General features: G+C 42.5%; 1 protein-coding gene across 1 annotated transcript; it reads right to left on the reverse strand.

The window, feature by feature from the left end:
• Positions 1 to 113: 113 nt before the first annotated feature.
• ACE2 (angiotensin converting enzyme 2) lies at positions 114 to 21,379 on the reverse strand. Its single transcript, XM_081907567.1, has 18 exons — positions 21,083 to 21,379; positions 17,826 to 17,984; positions 16,432 to 16,525; positions 15,173 to 15,316; positions 13,869 to 13,981; positions 13,422 to 13,530; positions 13,200 to 13,297; positions 11,934 to 12,103; positions 11,221 to 11,447; positions 10,235 to 10,379; positions 9,565 to 9,663; positions 8,299 to 8,421; positions 6,932 to 7,104; positions 5,765 to 5,823; positions 4,491 to 4,591; positions 2,826 to 2,951; positions 2,002 to 2,196; positions 114 to 1,172 (listed from the first exon to the last, which is right to left on the reverse strand). Exons 1-18 carry the CDS (start codon positions 21,263 to 21,265, stop codon positions 1,073 to 1,075), a joined length of 2,418 nt encoding a protein of 805 aa, XP_081763693.1. The 5' UTR covers positions 21,266 to 21,379; the 3' UTR covers positions 114 to 1,072.
• Between the last annotated feature and the right edge of the window lie 1,692 nt (positions 21,380 to 23,071).

Consider the following 23,071-nt stretch of genomic DNA (forward strand, 5'->3'; position numbering starts at 1 on the left):
GCACAACAATCAGATTATTGTATCATGAATCTATTACTCCTGATCTATACAGTTTTGCAATGGTTACCCAAGATGTGAGATAATCTTAGAAAAATCTTTACCAGTGTCCTTTTGGACTTTTTCATACCCATGTCGCTAGTTAAGCTAAAACCAAATCTCTGCAGCTGTGGATATTAGAATAAAAGGAAAAGAGTTCTTACAATTGAATTTAAAATAAAAAATAAAAATAAGTGCTTCAAGGTTAACACATAACTGGCTCCAATGGCTTTTATAAAAACAAAAGACGTTTCAAGCTTGCTACCTGGTTGACTGTCTTATACTGACATCCACTATATCAGCATTTGGTTTAGATAAAAACTCATGGAAGACTGTTGAAAACAAGAGTTTAGAATGGAGACATACCTAGATGCACCTAAATGAATGGCAGGTTCTCAGCAATATTTCAAGATGTTTCCCCCTGTTTGCAACCATGCCCATAAGGGTTCCTTGCTGGGGCAAATGGCCACTCCCAATGAGGGGCAGGGAGATTATCATCAGGGGAAAGGGCTTGCGCTGTTATTTTTGCAAACATCTGAAGAGACAGGACATCTAATTACAGATTGACTGTCTTCCATAGCTGGGCCCTGATAACTTATGTGTGTGGCTGTTTTGCCTTGATCAAGAATCCTGCCCTTCTCGGTTTCTAGGACTGGATTTCAGGATGTCGCACTCAGATATCCTGGAGCAAGAGCCACGTGTAATGCTGAAGAGATGGTTGGTATTATAAGTGTTGAGGGTACCTATTACTTGTTGGAGGGGCTGAGTAGCTCATTTGTCCATTGGGCCTAGAAGGGTAGGTCTCTGGTTCCTGCCTTCTCTGCTGAAAACAGGTGATTGATTCTGCCTAAATGTGAACACCAGCAATCAGTTCTGCACTAGGTGCTCAGATGTGCTCTGTCCATCTGCCTCTGCATACACAGAGCCTTTATATTTTTTTAAACACAATCCGAAGCAATACAGTTCCGTGTGTTGTATTGCTGGCATTGAAACACAGTGATAAATAAGACATATATTAGCTTTTCTGGTTTCCTTCTTAGAATGCTGTTTCAGATCCAAATGCGTGATTGTCTTTTCCAACTTCTTCATACGGATTGACTGCTGCCGTTTGGATTAACTGGCTTTCTGCTGTTCTTCTGCGAATTAAGAAAAATTATTTTTGAGTTTCAACTATAAAAGCCGTGAACATGTGCACACACAACAAAGGGGAAACTTTTACTAGAGAAAAAGCAATGTTATACTTAATATGAGCTGTATATATATTCTGACAAGCACCTACGTTCAATAGGCTGATTCAATTCACTAACAGGGACTGAAAACAATAGAATTTTCAGTTTGCAGATTCGGGTCAAAACTTGGTTCCTTTATATTTTCCCAGCTCTTACATCAGGTATGGCCAATGTGCTGCACTGTAAATACTGTGGACTCAACTCCCATTCACCTTTGCCAGTATAGCCAGTTATCATAAATTATGGGTAAAAGGTAAAGGGACCCCTGACCATTAGGTCCAGTTGTGGCGGACTCTGGGGTTGCGGCGCTTATCTCGCTTTATTGGCCGAGGGAGCCGGCGTTTGTCCGCAGACAGCTTCCGGGTCATGTGGCCAGCATGACTAAGCTGCTTCTGGTGAACCAGAGCAGCGCACGGAAATGCCGTTTACCTTCCCGCCGGAGCGGTACCTATTTATCTACTTGCACTTTGATATGCTTTCGAACTGCTAGGTTGGCAGGAGCAGGACCGAGCAACGGGAGCTCACCCGTTGTCCATTGAGCCTGGTCGCGGAGATTCGAACCGCTGACCTTCTGATCAGCAAGTCCTAGGCTCTGTGGTTTAACCCACAGTGCCACCCGTATAAATGATGGGAGTTGATGGTAAATAACATCCAGAGGGCACACAACAGAGAGGTGCAGAACAAAGTTATTTTGTACAGTGTAAGAGAGATGCACTGCCTATAAAACATCACTTACTTTCTTCGGTTCCTCTGCCCTGTGATGATCAAGGTGATAACTCCAACCACTACAAGACCCATGATGACTCCAAAAATTATAAGCCATATGGTGACTGGGGGTTCGTAAGGTGTTGCCAGTGTTGGAGGAATACCAACAAATTCCAGAGTTTGGTCATCCAGTTGGAAAGCTTCATTGATGCGTCCTCGAGACCATCTGCCAAATAAAGGGGTGGGTGGGAATCTAATTACAGTGTAAACAAGGATTCACCTTAAAAATATTTCCTGTCTCTCTACTAAAATGTGAAGCCGGTCTGATGTGAGAAAGCATGCAACATGTAAAAGGAAAGGTGAAAAAAATGGCTTAAATGTTTACATATTTCTAGTGTCGTTCTTATACTCTTCACTATTGTCTCTTGGTTTTCTGCAATTGACTGCAAAGTTGACTGCAATTTCCCCACTTTCAACTGGTTTATTTAGTTAGATCATGCTCTGACATTATGTTTGAATCCAAGGGTGCCTGCCAATCCGGTATTTGAAATTGCAGGTGGAAGCTGATTTAAAAGCTGAATTTGTATTAACTATGGTTTGTCATTTCTACTGAATTCATGGGAAATTGACAAACCATGTTTGCTTACACTTATTTCTACTGGGTTTATTTAACAATATAGAAGTAAGCCTTACTGAGTTCAGTGGAACTTATTTCCAGATAAGTGAATGTAGGATTGAAGCCAGGCATATATTGCAAGTCTCCCCCCCCCCAAATATCCCCAATATTCCAGCTTCTGCACTCTCGCTTCTTCCATTTCACTTGCAAGCTAATTCCTTGCAATGCAAAAATTTCACCTGATTGCGGCTTCCACTTGAGATTTGGGAACAAAGTCTGTGACATTAGTGCCATTATTGGGCATGCTGACAGTAAAAACGAAGGAGATTCGTGGCGTCACATCACCTACATGGACATTCGTTGATCTGATGGGGAGAAAAATGTCTTTACTACAAGAATTACAAGCTTGAAAAAACCATGCAGATATTTCTGAATATGCTGTCCTAGAAACCTCCATATTTGTCACTGGAATATATTGATTGTACACATAGATTACCTAATGGTTTCATATACACAGGTAACTTAGGCAAATTATTCAATTAGCCACCAACCCAAACATACATCTTCCAGCTGAGAAGTGTCCAACTTAAGTCACATTTTATACGGCTACGAGATCTTAGCAAGACGAAAGTCACTGGTTTAAAACTCTCATTGCATGTGGCAAAAGGTTTTACAAAATCTATGCAGTTCAATTGGTGTGGGGTTTTTTAATGTGCACAATGTATTGATATACCATTTTAAGGGTCTTCCCCCAGCAAAAACCAATGTACGGTTAAGTGTGATGGTGGTCTCCTAGGCTCACAGCTGCCTTATACCACGTTAGACCATTGTTTCATCGGGCTCAGGGGTGGCTAACCTTTTCCAGCCTGAGGGCCGCACTCATCTCTTCCCAGCCCTTTGGAGACCACAACCCAGTGGTGCCTGTTGATACTCTAAATTCTCACACAGGCACATAGCTTCCCCCCCTCTTGTGCCGATCCCTGCAAATCAGCATAGAAGAGGGGGTTATTATCACCCCTCATCAAATGACTGATCTAATGACTGGAAAGAGAGTCTCATTTGGGCTGTATCTGCTTTATCCCCCCCCTTTTTTTTTGCTGACATCAAAATCAGTGGCGTCTTGGGGCAGGAGATAAAAACTTGCAAGAGGGTGGTTAGCTTCACCTGGTCTATTGACATTCCAATATCTCAGACAGAAATCTATGTCTGCTCTACCTGGAAATGCCAGAGGCTTTTTACATGCAAAGCATGTGTTCTACCACTAAGCTATGGGCCTTCTGTTTTCCACTAGCACAAGAACCAGGGCCGTCTTACCCATAGACACTAGGGGTGCAGGGCACCCGGGCACCAGGCTCTCAGGGGCACCAGGCTGAGAGTCCAGGGCCCAAGAGTTGAGTCTGGGGAAGAGCCCGCCCGTTGGTCAGAGCACTGCAGCTGGCTCTTCTGCTGTGGGCAGCTCTGCACTGTGAGTTTGGGGGCAACCAAGCCAGCGAGACACTGAGGCGGCTGCCCGGCTCTGCCCTCCTGCGTGCCTGGGACTGGGCAACCAGGGGAGGTGCACCAGGTGGATCTTTGCACCCTGGCGCCACATATGCTTAGGACAGCCCTGACAAGAACACTAAAAAGTTCGCAGAATTTGCTTCCTCTTGGCTTCTGTAAAAAGTATAATGCAGTACCATAGGGGCAGCTATGCTGTCAAGAATAGACCTGTGACGAAGAAGTGCCTGTCTTGATAGGCTTCCTTTTAGGTAAATTCTGGATGTTCCCAGGGCACTGAAGTATGTGCATTTTCCTATTTTGAAAACTGGTTGTGATATTGTTGTAGTGGGGGAAATCTGGAACTCTCTCAGGTGCTGGGTAGCAATTGCCCACAGCAAAGCTAAATGAAAAAAACAGTAACTTACTGAAATGCTATGCTTTCATTTTGGTAGTCCAAAAAGTACTTCCTCATGGCATAGGCAATTGTTGCCTTGAATAAATACATTTCGTTGTCATTCCACGGGTACTGCAAATTCAAAACAATAGTCCAATTGACTTAGGCTCAGTCACCTAGTAACTCTTTTGAAACAGATGGACTCTGCAAGGAGTAACACTCTGCCTTAGTATGATTTATGTATAGCATACTTTTGGCTAATAAATCAAACATGTGATTAACTTCTTGTGCTATATAGGAAAATGGATAAATGGTAAATTAAGAACTAGAAGCTTAAATCACATTTCTGTTCACAGTGAGAATAGTGTACAAATATCCATAATAATAGAGGGGAGAACTTGAAAAAATGCACATTGTTAGGCAGAATAGCATACAGATAGGTGAATATAAGCAGAAATGCATATAGAAATGGGTCTGAATTTTCATAAGAACTTTTTTTTAAAAGAAATCAAACTAATACAGAAGTCGGGTCAACTGAAAATAAGAATGGACAAATGAAGAACTTAAGAGGGAACCATCCATCTCTAGGGAACGTTGCCTCTGCTATCCTAAACCAATCTAGTCTGCATCACACTTGAAGTAGACTAGTATCCTACTAGTTGCTTTATTTCCATTCCTGACCTTCAGAGTTCACCCCTGTGGTTATAAAGTGCATACCTGTTTCTGGAGATGGAAACGAACATTAATACAGAAATAAGATGGTAGAGATGTATAGACAAAATACATTTGAAGAAGAGTCGTGCTGGGCATGTGGAACGCAAAAGAGGAAAAGGAGACTGAGCAATGATTGTTCCCCCCACTATAGCTGGTATTGTTCATTCATCACTGTTCATTTTTGAAAACGTCCTCACCGCTCCCATCCTGAACTGCCTTTCTTTTAACATTTCGATAACAGAGCTTGAAATCGTTTTTGCACTTGGAGTGACTTTTGAACATTTTACATTACCAGGATATCGATTCTGTGGCCATTTTAAATTGGTTTTTCCCCAACCTGGGGCTCCATTTCACAGAGCCTGCGGCCCTCCAGATGAGCCTCAGCCAGCATGCTTTTTCAGGCACTGCTGGGCCTGCAGGGCGTCCAAGTCACTGCATCCCTTCCAGCTGGAGGGCGCTCAGGAGGAATGCGGCAGGCCCACTGCTCCCCAGGAGTGATCCACCCTTCCTGCCCTCCCCTAGCTCCAACACTGTGTTCATGTTATTTCATAAGATATCATCGTAAGATCATCTTGCTATGGATTTACTCACTGCATTGCTTCCCAGTGCTGCTTTTAGGCTGATCCTCACTTTGATTGCATAATCAGAATCTGGATTAAAATGAAGTAAAACAAACAGGTCTTGACACAGAATTCCAAACTCATTTCCATAACATACACATAAGGTAAAGGTAAAGGGACCCCCGACCATTAGGTCCAGTCATGACCGACTCTGGGGTTGCGGCAGTCATCTCGCTTTACTGGCCGAGGGAGCCGGCGTATAGCTTCCGGGTCATGTGGCCAGCAAGACTAAGCCGCTTTTGGCAAACCAGAGCAGCACACGGAAACGCCGTTTGCCTTCCCGCCGGAGCAGTACCTATTTATCTACTTGCACTTTGATGTGCTTTCGAACTGCTAGCTAATGCCCCCCCAAAAAGCACTGTTGGTGTTTTGATAGCTTGTGTACAACCACAACATTAATCATTATTATACGGAGATGGTTGTGTGTTTGGTTCTAGTCATAGATGCCCGATGTACATCTTGCCGCTAGTTTATGCTGCATCCATCAGCAGAGAAACCACATGCTGGGGTACAAATATATTGTTGAGTTTAATCAATGCTAGACACTTTCATGTGACCTGACCTACAAATTCTCGTTACTTCTGAGCCCATCTCTGCCTTGATTTTTGAGAGTGATTCTGTTAATGCTTCACTTCAATCTCCAGTCACTGATCACCTCTCAAATAGCCCCCTATTGTGCTGAGGTTTGATTGGCCTGTACCAGGAGTGCCCTGTGGAACTCCTTGCCAATTGATGTCCAGCAGCGGGAATCCTACCTGCCTTCTTTTAGATGCCTTTCAAAAAATGACATTCAGATGAGCCTTTGAAACATGAATTTGTTTTAACCACCCAGTAATTTATGGTGTTTTCCGGGATGTTTTTACTGATTTTTTTAATACTGATCTTACTGTAAAATTGTGTTGCGTTCCACCTTGCTGTATTTTTAATGGATCTCACTCCTCCCCCCTTTTTTTTTGTATACCACAATTTCCCAGCCTTTGAGGCAATGGGATCGATCTGTCTATCCTTGAAAATTGCTGCTGGAGTTGTTGCTTTTCTCAGTGCTCTCCATGGGATGATCGAACAGTGGGTAAAGGTGGTGAAGGCAAGAATCAGTTGTGCACATACAACTCACACCACCAATGCAAGATGAACCTACATGGAGTCCAGGCTGTATCCCAGCCAATCCGTCTGCCAGCGTTCTCTTTCTCCAGCCACAACCGCAGAGGTTGAAAGTAGTGGAGCAATGGTGTTGCATTCATTGTCTTCTCTCCTGTCACGGATTCTAATGCCTCGGTCCAAGGCCGTGATCTTCCTAAGGCAAGCATGGCCCTATGGTTTATAAAGAAGTGAGCATGAAACACCATCCACATGCATGTTATGTGACTGCCAAGACCACAAGGTGGCACCATATAGAGAGGATGGACCGAAATGAAATTCTCAACTAAAAATGAAGCCCAAGATTTCTCTTAACTCTATATCATGGGTAGGCAAACTAAGGCCCGGGGGCTGGATCCGGCCCAATCGCCTTCTAAATTCGGCCCATGGATGGTCCGGGAATCAGCGTGTTTTTACATGAGTAGAATGTGCCCTTTTATTTAAAATGCATCTCTGGGTTATTTGTGGGGCATAGGAATTCATTCATTTCCCCCCTCCCCCAAAAAAATATAGTCCGGCCCCCCACAAGGTCTGAGGGAGAATGAACCGGCCCGCAGCTAAAAAAAGTTTGCTTGTCCCTGCTCTATATCCTGGATTCCCCCAGCTCTACTGGGTCCTGCCCACCTTTCAATCCACTAGTGTTACTATGACACCTGGTGGTCAATTTCTTTTTTGGTAGTGTCGCAAAATATTATCCAAACCAAGTGAGACTTGAAGTGACCACCTATCAGCTGATAGGCTGTCCACCAGATGGGCTGCATGACTGAGTTCCCCTGCAGGAAGCAGGCTTTACATTACCATCTATCAACTATATATGCTTCTGACTTCGAGCTATTTAACAATAGGAACAATAAAAAGTCTCTCTCTGCATGTCTGGCTGCTGACATGAAGGAAGCTTGTGGGTTGGGGAAGCCAGGAATGGATCTCTGTTATTCTGGTGACAAAAACAAACTCTTGGACAAAACGTGTACTCAGTGGTAGCTTTACTTTAAAATAAAAAATGAAAATCTAAGCATACATCTGCCCCACTGAGCCAGTATGCAAACATGTGGCTCCAGTTAGTGATCTCAAGAGATCTAGTATAAAAAAACCCCAAAGTGTATGCCGCAAGCCTGCAAGTCTGCCCATTGCTACCATAAGGCATCTGGGCAAGAGGAGGAAATTGCAGATGAGAGAAGGTTTAATTATTCTCTTATCATCTGCTGATTTCTCTGCTGGAAGCTAAGTCCTCCCAGCTCTGCTTTGCAAAGCAGCCCAGATTTTGAAGTGGAGGCAGACTGGGGTTCCGTCCATCCCAGAGTTTCCCCTAAGGAGAAATTAAAATACAGGGCATGTTTTCTTTCCAAGTTTTATGCAGTATTTTGTTACCCCAACTTGTCACCAGCTGCTGTGGAATTAGTAATGTCACATTTGTAAAGTTCATCTGTGTGGCCTGCAGCTTTGCAAAGTGCTTCTTGAAACTGGAACTGGTAAATTGTCCTCGTGTAATATCTAGGGAGAGAGAGAGAAGAGAAAAGAAAAGGGGACAAATCATTTGTCAGGGCTTAAATCAGGTATACGTCAGCAACAACAAAAAACAATAAATCACCTGAGTTAATCTTTATTCAAGGAAACAAACCACAGCTTGGTCCTAGTGGTCTCAGCACCTGGACATTGGTGAATTACACATCCCTGTCAACACCTGGGGTTTTAAACTGGGCAATGGAGAATAATGAAGAGATGGGGATGCAAATGGAATGAGTAGAAGTCTAAAGGCAGCTGTATTATCCTTAATTTAGGAACATAGGAAGCAGCTGTATACCAACTCAGTTCATTTTTCCATCTGTCTCAGTACCATTTGCTCTGACTGGTGGCAGGTCTTCAGGGAGGTGTTTTTCCTAGCTCTGTGTGGAGCCCCCAGAACCTGAGCCTGGGACCTTCTGTATGCAGGTGCTGAAGTGAGAACAGAAATTGCTAAGAAAGAGCTCTGGTGGTTGAGTGTCAGCTGAACTGGAGACAAAACAGGCTGACCAAGAAACTGGGGGGGAGGGTATCAGCATGATCAGGGAGAATTCAACGTTGCAGAAGTACAAAATAAAAAAAATAGCCTTATGGTGGCACCACCTCCAGAAATTGTCCAATGAGGACTGAGCATGTGTAGTAGCTACAGAATGCTAAGTGTCAGTTAGAAAACAAAAATGCTTAAAAGGGAGAGGGCAGCAGAATGTTTGCTGGAACCCTGAACAGGAGTCTACCGTATTTTTCGCTCTATAAGACGCACCAGACCATAAGACGCACCTAGTTTTTGGGAAAATAATATTCTGAATCCCAGAAGCGAGAACAGCAAGAGGGATCGCTACGCAGTGAAAGCAGCGATCCCTCTCGCTGTTCTGGCTTCTGGGATAGCTGCGCAGCCTGCATTCGCTCCATAAGACGCACACACATTTCCCCTTACTTTCTAGGAGGGGGAAAGTACATCTTATAGAGTGAAAAATGTGATATTCAGAAGATACGCTGCCACATTTTGTTGCCAGACCCACTCTTTGTATTCTAAAAAGCAATCTATACAATAGCAGAGGCCTTTTTTTGTTTGTTTCTTTAATAACTAGTAAAATGTAAGAGTAAGGTAAAATAACAGGAGTAAGGGGCTCATACCTTATGAAAGAGTAGTCATTGGCTACATGGAAGAGAGCTGCAGGGTCACAGTATTCCTCATCGTGGGGCACTGGTTCCACCACACCTACTATCTCTCGCCTGCAGAGAAGAAGAATGTCAGGAGTTTCCATCAGTATTAGAGAAGGAAGTGAGGTTTAAAGGCATGTGCATCTCCAATAGATTGAAGTGTATTGAAGTACCTCCTTTACAGCAGTACTTTTGCCAGTACTCTGAGGTACATTGACTGTTAAGGTGTTTTGTGGGAACTCCACCTCTCCCGTTTGCATTTGACCTAACTGTGTTGCTTTTGACTGGAATTGTTTTATTTGTTTTTTAATAAATTATTCTACTTTGTATTATTGTAACCCACCCTGGAACCTTCTCTTCTAGGTCAGGTATGAAACAAACAAACCAGAATAAAGTTCAGGGAGCTTTCAGCCTGCCTGATAAACTCCCTTTACTTGCTAGTTTCAAAGCACTATAAAAATTCATAAGCAACCTTTACAGAACAAGGGGTATTGGCTTGAATTGTCTTGCCATTTTTTTAATAATGGAAACAGAACTTACTGGACTTCCTTGGAGTCCGTCCGTCCCCCAATCAATGTACGATATCCATTATTTGATTTGGGAGTTTGACTTATCAACAGATTATTAATAAACTTGTACTTGCTTCATCTGCCACCATTTCTTCATCCATTGTTCTTTTGGAATTTCACCAGAAAATACCATCCACCTCCATTTCTCTAGCATGTAAGTGAAAGGCAACGTTCCAACAATAGTGAGCGCTTGCTTCAGCAGGAAATTTATATCCGTCTCTGGAAAAGAGCACAGCCAACTGACAGGATAAAGAGAGAATTTAACTCCTGAGAGCTGCTGATTCAAACTTTCATTGCAGTTCTAATCCTGCAAAGCAAAGGCTGGTAAAAATCACCCCCAATCCCCTCAACGAAGCTTCCATGCTTGGAATGAAGAAGTAGCAGATTGGCTTTTTGCGTCTCCATTCCTCCCTTTTTTTTTTTTTTTTTAGTACAGTGGCTTTTAGCTTCCTAGCCTGAAGGCTGGATTTGCCTTCTTAACTATCATTGTAAGGCACTCTGAGAAAAACATTTGTGGTTGAAGAGTGCAGTAAAAATACTTTAAATAAAAATAAATAGGAATACTGGCCCTTGTGGGTGTTATTGCTTATCATTTGATTCAAAAAGGCTGTAGGGGAACAATTCACGAATGCTTAAAATCGTGCTTAAAATGTTTTAAACAGATATATATGTATATAGTTTTAATTCTATCAGTGTTTAATTGCATTTAAATGATTGCCTTTTCTATGTTTTTAGCAGTTTTTGTTTTTAATCTGTAAGCCATGAAGGAAAAAGGTGGAGTATAAATAAATATATGATGATAATGATGATGATACAGAGGGAAATGTTTAAAAAGCAACAGAAAAGGGTGAGTGGTTAATAATTTGCCAAAGAACAAATAATTAATTTCAAAACACAAACTAAACAATATTGTTATAATACAGAAAATGTTTTGAAATCTACACTTTATTGAAGTATTGCAAATTGCTCCCAATATTTTTACTTCAGTCACACTGCTTTGCCGTGAACATTTTGTACCAAAATGGCTGACATCAACATCGTCCTGACATAACCAACTCACCACTGTCTTCTTGAAAGGTGGGCTCCAGAAGGCCGAGAGATTTCAAATGTTTGGGGGTGGCTGCAGAAAGGGACATGATCTCTCCTACAGCTTCATGGAAGCCTTCGTTTGCACCGCTTCTTAGCAGATAAGAAAGGTTGGCATAGGCCATATCGTATTCAATGTGCCCCATTTCATGGTGTGCTGTCAGGAAGTCATCCATTGTCACTTTGGTGCACATCTTGATCCTGCAGACAAATACAGTTCAGACAAAACTGCATCAGTTTTTTGGGTAATGATTTGATTGGTTGTCCAGAAGAATCAGGTGTCCTCACAATCAATTTACTCTTTTATAGGCAAGCTCTAAATTGGGCTTCTAATGGATTTTAGACCTAGAAATTGCTATTCCTAGTGGGTGGGTGAGAAAGCTCCTACAGTGTACTCAGGGCAGATTAAAAAATACTTTCTTTGCTGACATGTAGTGATTTTACTGCTCAGTAAGCATAGAGAGGTTTGAATCTGGGTTTCCCACATCCAAATGCAAACCCCTTATCTCCATATCATACCATTTCTTTATCTTTTATATAAATTGAAGGACAACTGTCATATCAGGGCTTATCAATATGTAGGGGAGCTTGCAGTCCTATAAGCACCTGTGTTTTCATTTTCCTGTGGTCTGTATGCATATGCTCCATGGGAATAAGTAGAGGGGGAATCTTAGGGCCTTCCAGTACCTGTAGTCTCCTTTCCCCATATCCCAAGCTGTGGGGTGACAGACAACTTTCCTGCCATCACCGGGTTCCACAAGCATAGAATTGTTCCAGAAACCTTCAGTCATTTCAAAGAGTCCAACTGAGACGAAGAAACTTTCCGCAGCTTTAAATATGGTTGTCACATTCCAGTTCTGAAAAAAGTCAGGATTTAGGCATTAACTACCGTATTATTAATATCTTAAATGCTAAGCGGTATCTTTTTCTATTTTGTTACTATTCTAGTTTTAAAGCCGCATTGGCTTCAGCAACCTCCTGTTTTATGTAGTTCTCTGGCTCAGCTAATCTGGTGAGTTTATAACCCTTTATAATGATGATGATGATGATGATGATTAATTTTTAACTATTTATACCCCACCCATCTGGTATTTACATTAAGTAACATGGTCAGTGAATAGCCATGGCTTGCCTAGAAGTCATTACTCTTGAGTAAAACATGTCAAAGAATTGAGGGGCAAGACTGATTAGTCCTAAGAAAAGGAAAAGGAAGACATCAGAGGCATAAGAATATATTAGAAGACATCAACCGTATGTGTCTGGCTTAGCCATAAAAGCAGCAGATGCCATGCACAGCTCTAAAGGAAAGTGTGACAGTTACACAAGATGTACATGCAACAAAAAGGTTGTAATTTTGGGTACTCTGTTCCATTTCCTCTCCCACCTGTTTTTCTGTTTCCTCTCCTAACAGTCAACCAGCATTCTGTGGTCACTGAGTGTGATCAGGCTTCATTGGCTAGGTTGTTGTTGTTTGAGGGGAGGGCGAATTCCTTAGCAGGAATGAGAAACCTATGGCCCTCCAGGTGTTGCTGGACTACAAATCCTATCATCCCAGACCACTGGCCAAGCAATGTAGTAATAATAATAATAATAATAATAATAATAATAATAATAATAATAATAATATTCTGACTGGGGATGATGGGAGTTGGAATCCAACAACATCTACAGTGGCATAGGTTCTCCATCCCTGCTTTGAGGGTGTGTTCCCCAGATGTTTTGTATTTTTGCAAATTGCGGGGTTTCCCCAAGTCGATACTTTCCTCTTGTGACTACATAGGCATCAGCACTCTGAGAACTGAGATATACTATAAAGACTAATAAATGCTAATGGCATAGTCATAAGATCATGAATTTGCCTTTCAGAGCTGAAGTCCAGGGTGAAAATTCATGTTCCTAAACTGCAATGTATTCGTTTGAGCATAATCAGTTGACAATTTGTGCATATCCTACCTTCTCCACCATGGCGGAAGATACATCAATGTTTGGTTTATTTGGATAAGGAACCATTAAGGGGTATAAATTTGTCCAAAACCTACCCCACATGTCACCTTCAACAGAAAAAGCAGAATTACAAATAAATACAAAATTTATAAGCTGCAAGTTGGGTCCTAGAGAGACCCATGCCTGCCTTTCAGTGCAACAGCCGTGGCTACTAAATCAACATTTCCATACCAAGTAAATGAGCAGGAAGACATCCATTTGGGTCAATGCGGTCTGAGGTATAGGTCCTCTGGAGATTATGCCTTACATAGGCATGCAGCTGCTCATACAAAGGTTTTATCTGGAGAGAGAGAAAACACAGAGAGGAGCTCTATTTAATTTTTCACATTGGGTGTTATTTCATTCATGTTTCCATTTTGGCGAGCTTGAAAAATAATCCCATTTGTATCCTGCCCTTCCTCCCAACAACATGGGGGAAAGTAGGTTAGGCTGGAGCATGGTTCAGTTTCACCCACTGAGCTTCATAACTGCTGCCTTTCCTTGTGTGTGCTAATGATTTACGTGATTCAGAGATAGCAAACTGACTAAAGTCATATTTTGAATGAACCAGGCCTCTGTACAGAAAAACATAACAAACCCAAAACGAAACCCACCCAACGCTCCGAAATGTAATCTTACTTCTTCAAATGTACGCTCCACATCAACAATCAGCTGGTCACTACTGTATTGATACTCTGCTGGAAATTGTATTTCATAATCTCCTCTCCAGTAAGCTCCATAGTCAGCATAACCTGAAAAGCAGCCAAACAATCAGTCATCATAACCAGATTAACATAAAGCACATTTTGCAGGCTCTGATCCAATACAACTCCAAATTCATGCTGGCTGTGTTAAAATATGTGGAGACCTCTTTGTGCCTGTTAAGGATGATGTATTATACACAATAATCAAATAAGTCCCCATTTGAAATATCATGGCCCTGGGCAAGGAATTGTTAATTGTTGTTTGCACTGTGTTATGTCACTCTGAACACATGATATCAAGGTTTAAGTTTCCACACTTTTAAGAACAATGTGGAAAAATAGGAGATCAGACCATGACTGGTTTAGAAAGCATGTCATCATATTAATTAAGACGAGGGTTGAAATAAATGACCTTCCAGATGGTTAATGGACCTGAAAACTGCTGGCATATTTTCTGTTAGGTAAATAAGAGATGATAGGTTGTCATGGGAAATAAATACTATGCTAATGGATTTTAATGCCCAGCAAATATCCAAATGGGATTCCCCTCTCCCCAATAAGGAATGGGGTAACCCAACTTAGTGCCTGTGTAAAGAGGTCAGACTCAAGTTTTGAGCTTGGAAGAGGAATGAGACAGAAAGGGCAGAGTCACAGAACTGAACCCTTGCTTGTTCCCCTAGAAAGCTGCTGTGGGATCACTGGATTTGGGATTTGTCTGCTGAAGTGTTAAACAATGCGCCTCCATCTATGCTCAGCCTGTATATTTGCAGATGAATGACAATATTAGAAAATGCTATAAGCCTTCTTACAGGAAACTGAATGCTGATAAACGTTGCACCCTCAAAGATGATTTACCGATATATTATATTTTAAAAATTATAACCTGAACTTCTAGTGAAAAAAGAAAACCACTCAGGATGGCTTACTTCTAATATATAAAAATATAGTTTCACAACACAATATAAAACAAATTGCCAAAAAAGAAAAGAATATATACTTGGAGAATTGGGGAGTATGTAACTATATACAAGCCTAGCAATCTATGAAATATATATACTATATACAAGCCTAGCAATCTATGAAAAGGAAGAATAACTGAGGTATTCAACAAACTTAAAAATTCTAGTGTGCAGCCTCATCATATGCCACTGTAAAATGGCTTCAAGTAAGAGAAATAATTTAATTTCCTGCTGGTGATCACATGTACATGGGGAGCCATTTTCGTGAAGTGCAACTTACCATTTCCTCTTGCAACCTCATTCTTCAGTTGGACATAACTTTCATATAAAGGCCTCATCTTCTTGCCAACATCAGCTCTCCAGCCTTGCCAAGCCCATAGCCTTTCTAAGTAATTGGTGCTGACAGCCATGGTTTCATCCAGACCTGTCACCATAAAAGCATACTACTGAAGCGGAAACAGTGCAGCAGATGGACAAACAGTCTGCCCTGGTATGACGCAGCTTCCGAATATGGAAGGATCACAGATTACATGGCAGCAAAGCTGGACATGCCACCAAGTGTCCTTTCCGTAAGGAGCTGCAGCCAGCCAACCCTCAGTGTTGGAGATACCTCCACAAATAGGTCCAAAAACACATTCACCCCAATAAAAGGTTGCAGGTTTAAGAGTTCAGTGGATGTGACAGGCAAAAAAAGGGGGAACATAGATTTGCTGAACATTTGAATAATCCAATTTATATGTGTATGTGCAAATCTCAAAATAATTACTAAAATGGAAATAGAAATAAAATATAACTCAGCAAAGCGGATGGGACCAATCAAGTGTCCTGCGTACCTGCCCACTCTACCATCCAGGTACGTACTGTTGACAGGCAATTTCACTTAGCCCCTCATTATTATTTAATTATCACTAGTATTTATTGAGTTAATACACCACCCTATATCCGGAGGTCTCAGGGCGGTTCACAGAACAAAATCACGCCTAGATGCTGGTTTTCCTCAGTGTAGACCAGGCATAGGCAAACTCGGCCCTCCAGATGTTTTGGGACTACAATTCCCATCATCCCTGACCACTGGTCCTGCTAGCTAGGGATCATGGAAGTTGTAGGCCAAAAAAAACCTCTGGAGGGCCGAGTTTGCCTATGCCTGGTGTAGACCCATTGAAATGAATGAACATGACCAAGTTATAGCCATTCATTGTAATAGGTCTACTCTGCGTGCCACTCTGCGTCCCGCCAGCTCTTTCCCTGTGGGGCTTGCCAAGTCACTTCCTCATAGCTGCCCCCTCAGTCTATGTCCTCCCTCTAGGTCACTGGGATTCTCACCCTATGTTCTGCCCCAGCTCTCCTACTTGGTTCCACTTACATTGATACACCAGGTGGCCTTATGGAGAAATGATCTTATCATGAAATACAGAATCCCTTTCTCATCAGTTTTACTATTATTTCAGCAGTAAAAAGGTAAAAGGTAACGGACCCCTGGACGGATAAGTCCAGTCAAAGGTGACTATGGGGAGGAGATGTTTGTTCTTTATACCGTACCTGGTTCCAGGGGAAAACACTTAAAAGGATCATCTGGTCTGCACACAGTCCCGGTACTATAGATGGTACTCATTTTGTTTAAAACAGCACTGAGCTGCAATTTAAATAAGAAAACTATTAACAAGAGATCACAGCACTGCTTTATTTATCCAAAAGGGGCAGTGGTGTAGGTTAAGGTTACCAGACATCCGTGTTTCCCGGGGACAGTCCCCGGATTTACAAATCAGTCCCTATACAAAATCCATTGAAGTTGAAAAGTGTCCCTGGATTCATTGGAAAAAAACATGGTAACCTTAGTGTAGGTGGATCAAGGATTTGAATGAACAGATGTTGAAACACCAGCCCTGCATATAAATTCAGCAGGGCTGTAAGCTGACGATTTATTTAGTTTTTACTAGGCAATTTGCTAACAAACATGATGGGTAGCTTGAAACAAAAGAAGAACCCTCTTCCACTTTCCTGCCTGGATAGAGGTGGTTCATTCTTACAACAAGTAACCAGGCAAGTGGCTTTCTACAGGTCTTTAAAAATACTAATGGAAACATAACATGTGGTGACATGAAGAGTTATAGTCCCTTGCGCTTGCACGCCTCTCCCTCAACTGGACTGGCAGAACCGTTTTGCCAGCGTCACTCAGCAGCCCGTGCTTGTGGTCTTCCCAACCCATTCTTAGCTCTAGAATCACAGCTGACGGGGAAGCTTGCCTCATTGTATTACTTCAGATACAGAATTAATCCCTCTGACTCCTCACTCCTAGCTCTATGATAGACCATAACCAACAGGATTGCTTGATCCAGCCAATGGGAAGAATAGCAGGGGAACTGCTGAAAGTCAAAGTCCTTTTACCAGTGTGTGTGTGTGTGTGTGTGTGTGTGTGTGTGTGTGTGTTACAAAATAGCAGTGGTAATGTTGTTTTAAAAGGAATGGTTAACAATCTATCCTTCTGACAAGAAGCAATAAATGCCTCATTGACAACAGAATCCTGCACGTTACTAGGCTGTGATCCTAAGCACATCTACCTGAGTATAAGCTTCATTAAATACTTTGATAAGGAATAGAGAATTATATACAATGTTGTATGGCATCGTGGCTTACAGGTGATAGCAGTAGAGCCCTAAGAATCAGTTTTTGTTTCTCTCAGTTTCCCATTCTTAAGCAGGGACTGCGCATTAAAAAAATAAAATTAAGGAAATTAAGGAAATTATGAACTGAAATAGTCATTTTGCAAACTGAAAAGTACTTGTTTGCAGTTTTCCAGCATAGTTTGTCATGAATGTGTGTAAGTTTCCATAACAGCACATAGTTTGTATTACCAGAGAATGAATTAACAACAACAATTATTTTGTAACCACCACATAATGAATTGCTTTCAACAGGGACGTTTAGCAACATACTTGGCCTTGTTTTTCCTGAGGCAATACAGATGACCCTTTGCTCTGTAGAGACTGAAGTTGGAGTCTGAGAGCATAATCGGAAAAGTCATCCACATTGAAACGGCTGGCATTTTGGGAGACTTCTTCATAGAACTCTGACCATCTGGAGCCCGCTGCATTCTGGAAAAGATCCGTTTGAATTATGAATTATACATTTGCAGGAAAGTGTGGCATGCCTAGAATGTTGGAACAGATGAAGGTCCATAGCCTTGGGGGTAGAAAACCTCTTTGCCTGCAGGAAGTCACAGGTTTGATCCCTGGGATCTCCGGGTAGGACTGGTGGGAAAACACTTCCCCTGGAACCCTGAGGAGCATCTGCCAGTCAGCACAGACAGAACTGAGCTAGATAGACTGCCTCAAAACTTTTGTAGGCGCAAAGAGTATTGAAACTGAGATTGTGTATGACTGCCCCTATAGTGTTGTGAGCACAAATCATCACGAATGTGCAATAAAAAGGAGGGGCCCTGGAGCACAAGTAAGATCTGAATCTCTGTGTTTGTTAAAGCTGATGTGTCACTTCTTTTAAGCAATAAAAGAGTTGCTGTTAATCTACTGCAGTCTCTGGCATTCATTAAGCAGGGTCAAAAGAATGTCCTTTCTGGGCTAAGCTGTCCTTTGTTCCTGGCAAAGTGTAAAATTATTCTCTGCCTTTCTCTTGGAACTCAGTCTGCACCTTCCCCTACTCTCCAACATTTCTCCAATGAAAATTGGGACATTATTATTATTATTATTATTATTATTATACCCTGCCCATCTGACTGGGTTGCCCCAGCCACTCTGGGTATGTTTCCAACATATATAAAAACACAATAAAACATTAAACATTTTTTTAAAAAACTTCCCTATACAGGGCTGCCTTCAGAGGTTACTTATCTCCTTGGCTTGAGGGTCACATAACTCAATTCCCTCCAACATGAAATCAGGGATGTCCTAAGGAAAAAAACAGGACATTCCAGGATCAAATAAGAAACTGGGACAGGCTTCTCTAAATCCGGAAGTGTCCCTGGAAAATAGGGACATTTGGAAGATCTGCCTTCCTCTCGGTCCCATCTAGAACTGCTTATTATGCCAGTATTTTTATACTATAAAATTATTGGTGTTGACAGAAAGGGAGCCAAAATATTGCAATTGAATAACAAGGAGGGAGGTCTGTACATGCTCAGGAGACTCCTTTTAGTTTTACAGGAGTGCATTGATCTTGCTGTAGAAAGCATTAAAAATCCTTAAAGGGCTAGCTGCCACTAACAAAGATAGCCCAATGATCACTGAGCATGCACAGTAGCCATGGATCACTACTTATGTCGTAGGGTTGCCATATTTTGAAGAACAAAAAAGAGAGGATACATTCGCCAACTTCTGCTTTGAACTATGGATCGCTATGACGACCACCTACCCATGAAAAAGAGGACGTGTCCTGGAAAAAGAGGACATGTGGCAACTCTATGTGTAAGTATCAAGTATTCCAGATGTGTGTTGGGTATAATTTCCAAAACCAATAGAGATGGGAAGGGAGAGAGAGATTCCAACCTCTGGGTCAGCAGCTGATGCATGAATATATTCATTTTTTAATTTATTAAATTTGTACACCGCCCTTCATCCGAAGATCACAGGGCAGTTCACAACACAAAAATACAAAATGAGAACACAAAGTGCATAATAAAAACAAGAACAAGAACAAACCAATAACCCCCTCTCCTACAGACACTTTATTCTATTTATTTATAAAATTTGTATGTGTGTGCAGTGGTACCTCAGGTTAAGTACTTAAATCGTTCCAGAGGTCTGTACTTAACCTGAAACTGTTCTTAACCTGAAGCACCACTTTATCTAATGGGGCCTCCTGCTGCTGCTGCGCCACCGGAGCACGATTTCTGTTCTTATCCTGAAGCAAAGTTCTTAACCTGAAGCACTATTTCTGGGTTAGCAGAGTCTGTAACCTGAAGCGTATGTAACCCGAGGTACCACTGTGTATATGATTCACTGAGATGAACCGCATAAAATCAGTGGCTACTAGACGCAATGACTATGTTTTACCTCCGCTGTTGGAGGCAATAGGTCTCTGAATACTAGTGGCTGGGAATCACAGGTGGGAAGAGCACTGATGCTACCTTCAGGTTCCCATGGGAATCTGGTTGGCCACTGTGAGAACACAGTGTTTGGGCTAGATGGGCCTTTGGCCTGACTCAGCACGCTTCTGTTAGGTTTTTATATTGAAATGGAAATTTGTGTTGCTAAACATGTAGGTCATTTCATTAGCAATCAAAACAGAGGGGGGAAATGTGCCAAACTAAAGCTGCCCTATGTCAAATGCAGTCAGAAATCCCAAACTGGAAGTTAAATTGGGAGATCCAAAGCTGAAAGCAGAGGGACTGTGTTCATAAATAGCGGCACGGATCTAGTGAAATGAATGTCACAAAACATTATTCCCAGAATAATTTATAAAAGAATGACGGGGACTCGGCTCGATTTAAGAGAGAAGGCGGTTATCGTGGTCCCTATTTATTCACTGAGGGCATTTAAACCATTTTACCACATGGCCTTAAGATGGCTTCTGGTTTTAGATGGATATATAATGGAACTTGGGTTCCATTATAACAGGTTCCATTATAACAGGCTGAGATGTAGCCAGCCACCACCGTTTGCTGAAAACAGATACTGGAAAGGAATCTTCAAACTATTCTTAACACATTTCCAAGGGTAAGAGATGTTTGACACACAACTTAGCAAGTTATTAAAAACTCATTCCTATTGGAAGCAGTGGAATAATGGGACTCATTTAACAGCCAATGGCTCACAAACTAACGTGAATCTTATTTTAGTGAATTTGCTCTCTCTCTCCCCCCCCCCAACATTGTGCTTGACGGCTGCTGAGGTGGCAAATTTCTACCCCACCTTTTTCTTCATGGAACTCAAGGAAGTGTACAAGATTCTCCCCCTCTTAATTTAATCCCCACAACAACCCTGTGAGGTAGATTAGGCTGAGAGGCAGTGACTGTCCCAAGGTCACCCAGTGAGCTTCCAGGATTCGAACCCCAGCCTCCCATGTCCTAGTCTGTCTCTCTAGTCTCTACACCACACTGGCATCCTGCCTAAATAAGCTTAGTCCTTTATTTCATTCACCATTCCAACTTATTTATAATACTGTATATTGTTTTATCTTTCCAATGCTTCCGTTCATTTCCTAAACACAATAACAAACGCTAGTCAAAGGTACCCACCATCTTTCTGGCATTCTCGTCCGTGATGTTGGTGTTATAATTCCATGAAGCAAGTGAATTTTCATAAGACAGGTCTTCTGCACGGGCATTAAATTGCATCAGAAAATCTGTAGCCTCTTGAACCACATCCCCTGCTACAGTCTGAAGAGCCAAGCTCCAGATAAGGCAGAGTTGGGCCAACATAATTCCTCTTGGGCCAAGAAATACCAAATAAACAAGGTTCCTTCAAGAAGGCTTCCTTAATAGCGCTTGTCTCATCAGCCTTCAGATGTAGGTTGGCTATGGGGAAAGAGGCAGAATCTTATCTACTGGGCATTTTATACCTTTAAACTAGCAAAAAGGCAAACCCTAGGATAGGTGTGTAGGTATTTGTTTTTTAAAAAAATAAAAAATTAAGTATGCAAAAGTGAATAATTAACTTTGGAGAGGCATAATTACCTGTAGTGTTTTATGGCTTTCTTTTGAAAGGCTTTTACTTATAGTTAATATTTCCCCAACATCCTGTCAATGATAACAGCTAGTTATCATCTGTCCTGTCAGATTTTCGGAGCTTGGGAAACTTGCGAATTTTTACAGATATCTGAGAACATGCTTCAGAACGAGAATAAGTCATCTGCGGCCAAAGATTGGGCTTGCTCCAATGTGTAGACTTCGGTGTCATCACAACAGACCTCGTCCCAGTAGACTTGGCTGTGAGGCCTCCTCCAGCTTGCCCTCTCGTCCTTCTCACCATTTCCTCTTTCCTCTACACAGGAGTGGGGGTTCTCTGGCCTAAGGGGGAGAGTAAGCCTCTCTATTCAGCCCTCAGGCCACAACTCCTCCCCAGATCACATTCCTAACTGCTCTGCTTCTTCCTCAAATGCTTGCAGTTGGAAGGAGTGTATCCTTCAACTGTGAAAACCTCTCTCTGTGTGTGTGTGTGTGTGTGTGTGTGTGTGTAAAAACCTTTGACTTTTCCATGACTAGAATATGGCCTACAGCTCAAAGACAGAAGTCACGTCTAATGATGTTGCCCCCTTTTAGCCTCTTCACACCCCACCACCACCACCACTGGTACATAGCCCCCAGAGGGCTTCCTGTGAGGGAATGCAGCCCTTGTACGGCAAAAGCTTCCCAGCCCCTACTGTAGATCACTCCCTTGCTTCTTCCTTTGGCCTGCTGAGACCCCTGACTCCTCTTTTCCTAGACCACTGATCCCCTTCAGACCTTTATGCCAGCACTACTGATTGGTGGCACCAGAGCTGCACACTACCTGTGCTTTATCATCACTTCCAGTGCAGGACAGGGGCGTAGGAAGGGGGAGCGGTGGGGGCAGACCGACCCGGGTGCCCTCGCTGAGGGGGGTGACATTCGGCGCACTGCCTGCCCTCGACTCCCAAGCCTACATCAGGGTAAGGGGAGGAGCTGTGCTGCTTTGCCAGCAGCATTCAGCCTTCGTTTTGACAGTTTGGGGGAGGTTTGGGAGTCGCGGGCAGGCGGTGCGCCGAATGGCCACCATGGGCAGCTCACTCCACCCCTGGCTGCAGGGCGTGCATGCCACTCCAGGCACCCAAGCGGCCATCCCGCACCTGGGAGGGCCCTCTCTGCGCCATGCCCCACTCGGGAGCGTGCGAACCCTGGGCAGCGCGGGCTTATGCTCTGCCGCTGGTGCAGGGATGGGGAACCTGTGGCCCTCCAGATATTGCTAGATTATAACCTCCATCTGTGGAATGCTTTCCTCAGGAAAGCCTGCTGTTCACAGACACTGCCATATTTCTGGTGCCAGCTTCAAATGTAATTCCTCTACTGTCAGACATTTGGTAGAATGTGATGGACCGATTTTATTCTCCCCCAAAATGCAATACCTTACTTCTCAAACATGTTAGCAAGCATTCCCAGTTGACCCATTTTGCATATGCTCTAGGAATCTTGTGAATTAGGATCATTATAAAGTGGCAATAGTGCATCTCAGCAGATTTACCCAGCAATTTACACTCACAGAAATCTTTA

This window comes from Podarcis melisellensis (genome assembly GCF_964234715.1).
Source record: "Podarcis melisellensis genome assembly, chromosome: 4".
Taxonomy (NCBI): domain Eukaryota; kingdom Metazoa; phylum Chordata; class Lepidosauria; order Squamata; family Lacertidae; genus Podarcis; species Podarcis melisellensis.

Bases quoted from the DNA above. Each gene is read 5' to 3' on its own strand.
- ACE2 (XM_081907567.1), bottom strand. From the start codon at position 21,265: ATGTTGGCCCAACTCTGCCTTATCTGGAGCTTGGCTCTTCAGACTGTA. The intron at 11,448-11,933 runs GTACTGGAAGGC...ATTTGTCTGCAG, and splicing joins ATGGGGAAAGGAGACTACAG to GATCAAGATGTGCACCAAAG. The intron at 2,197-2,825 runs GTGAAATTTTTG...TTTATTTGGCAG, and splicing joins CAAGTGGAAGCCGCAATCAG to ATGGTCTCGAGGACGCATCA.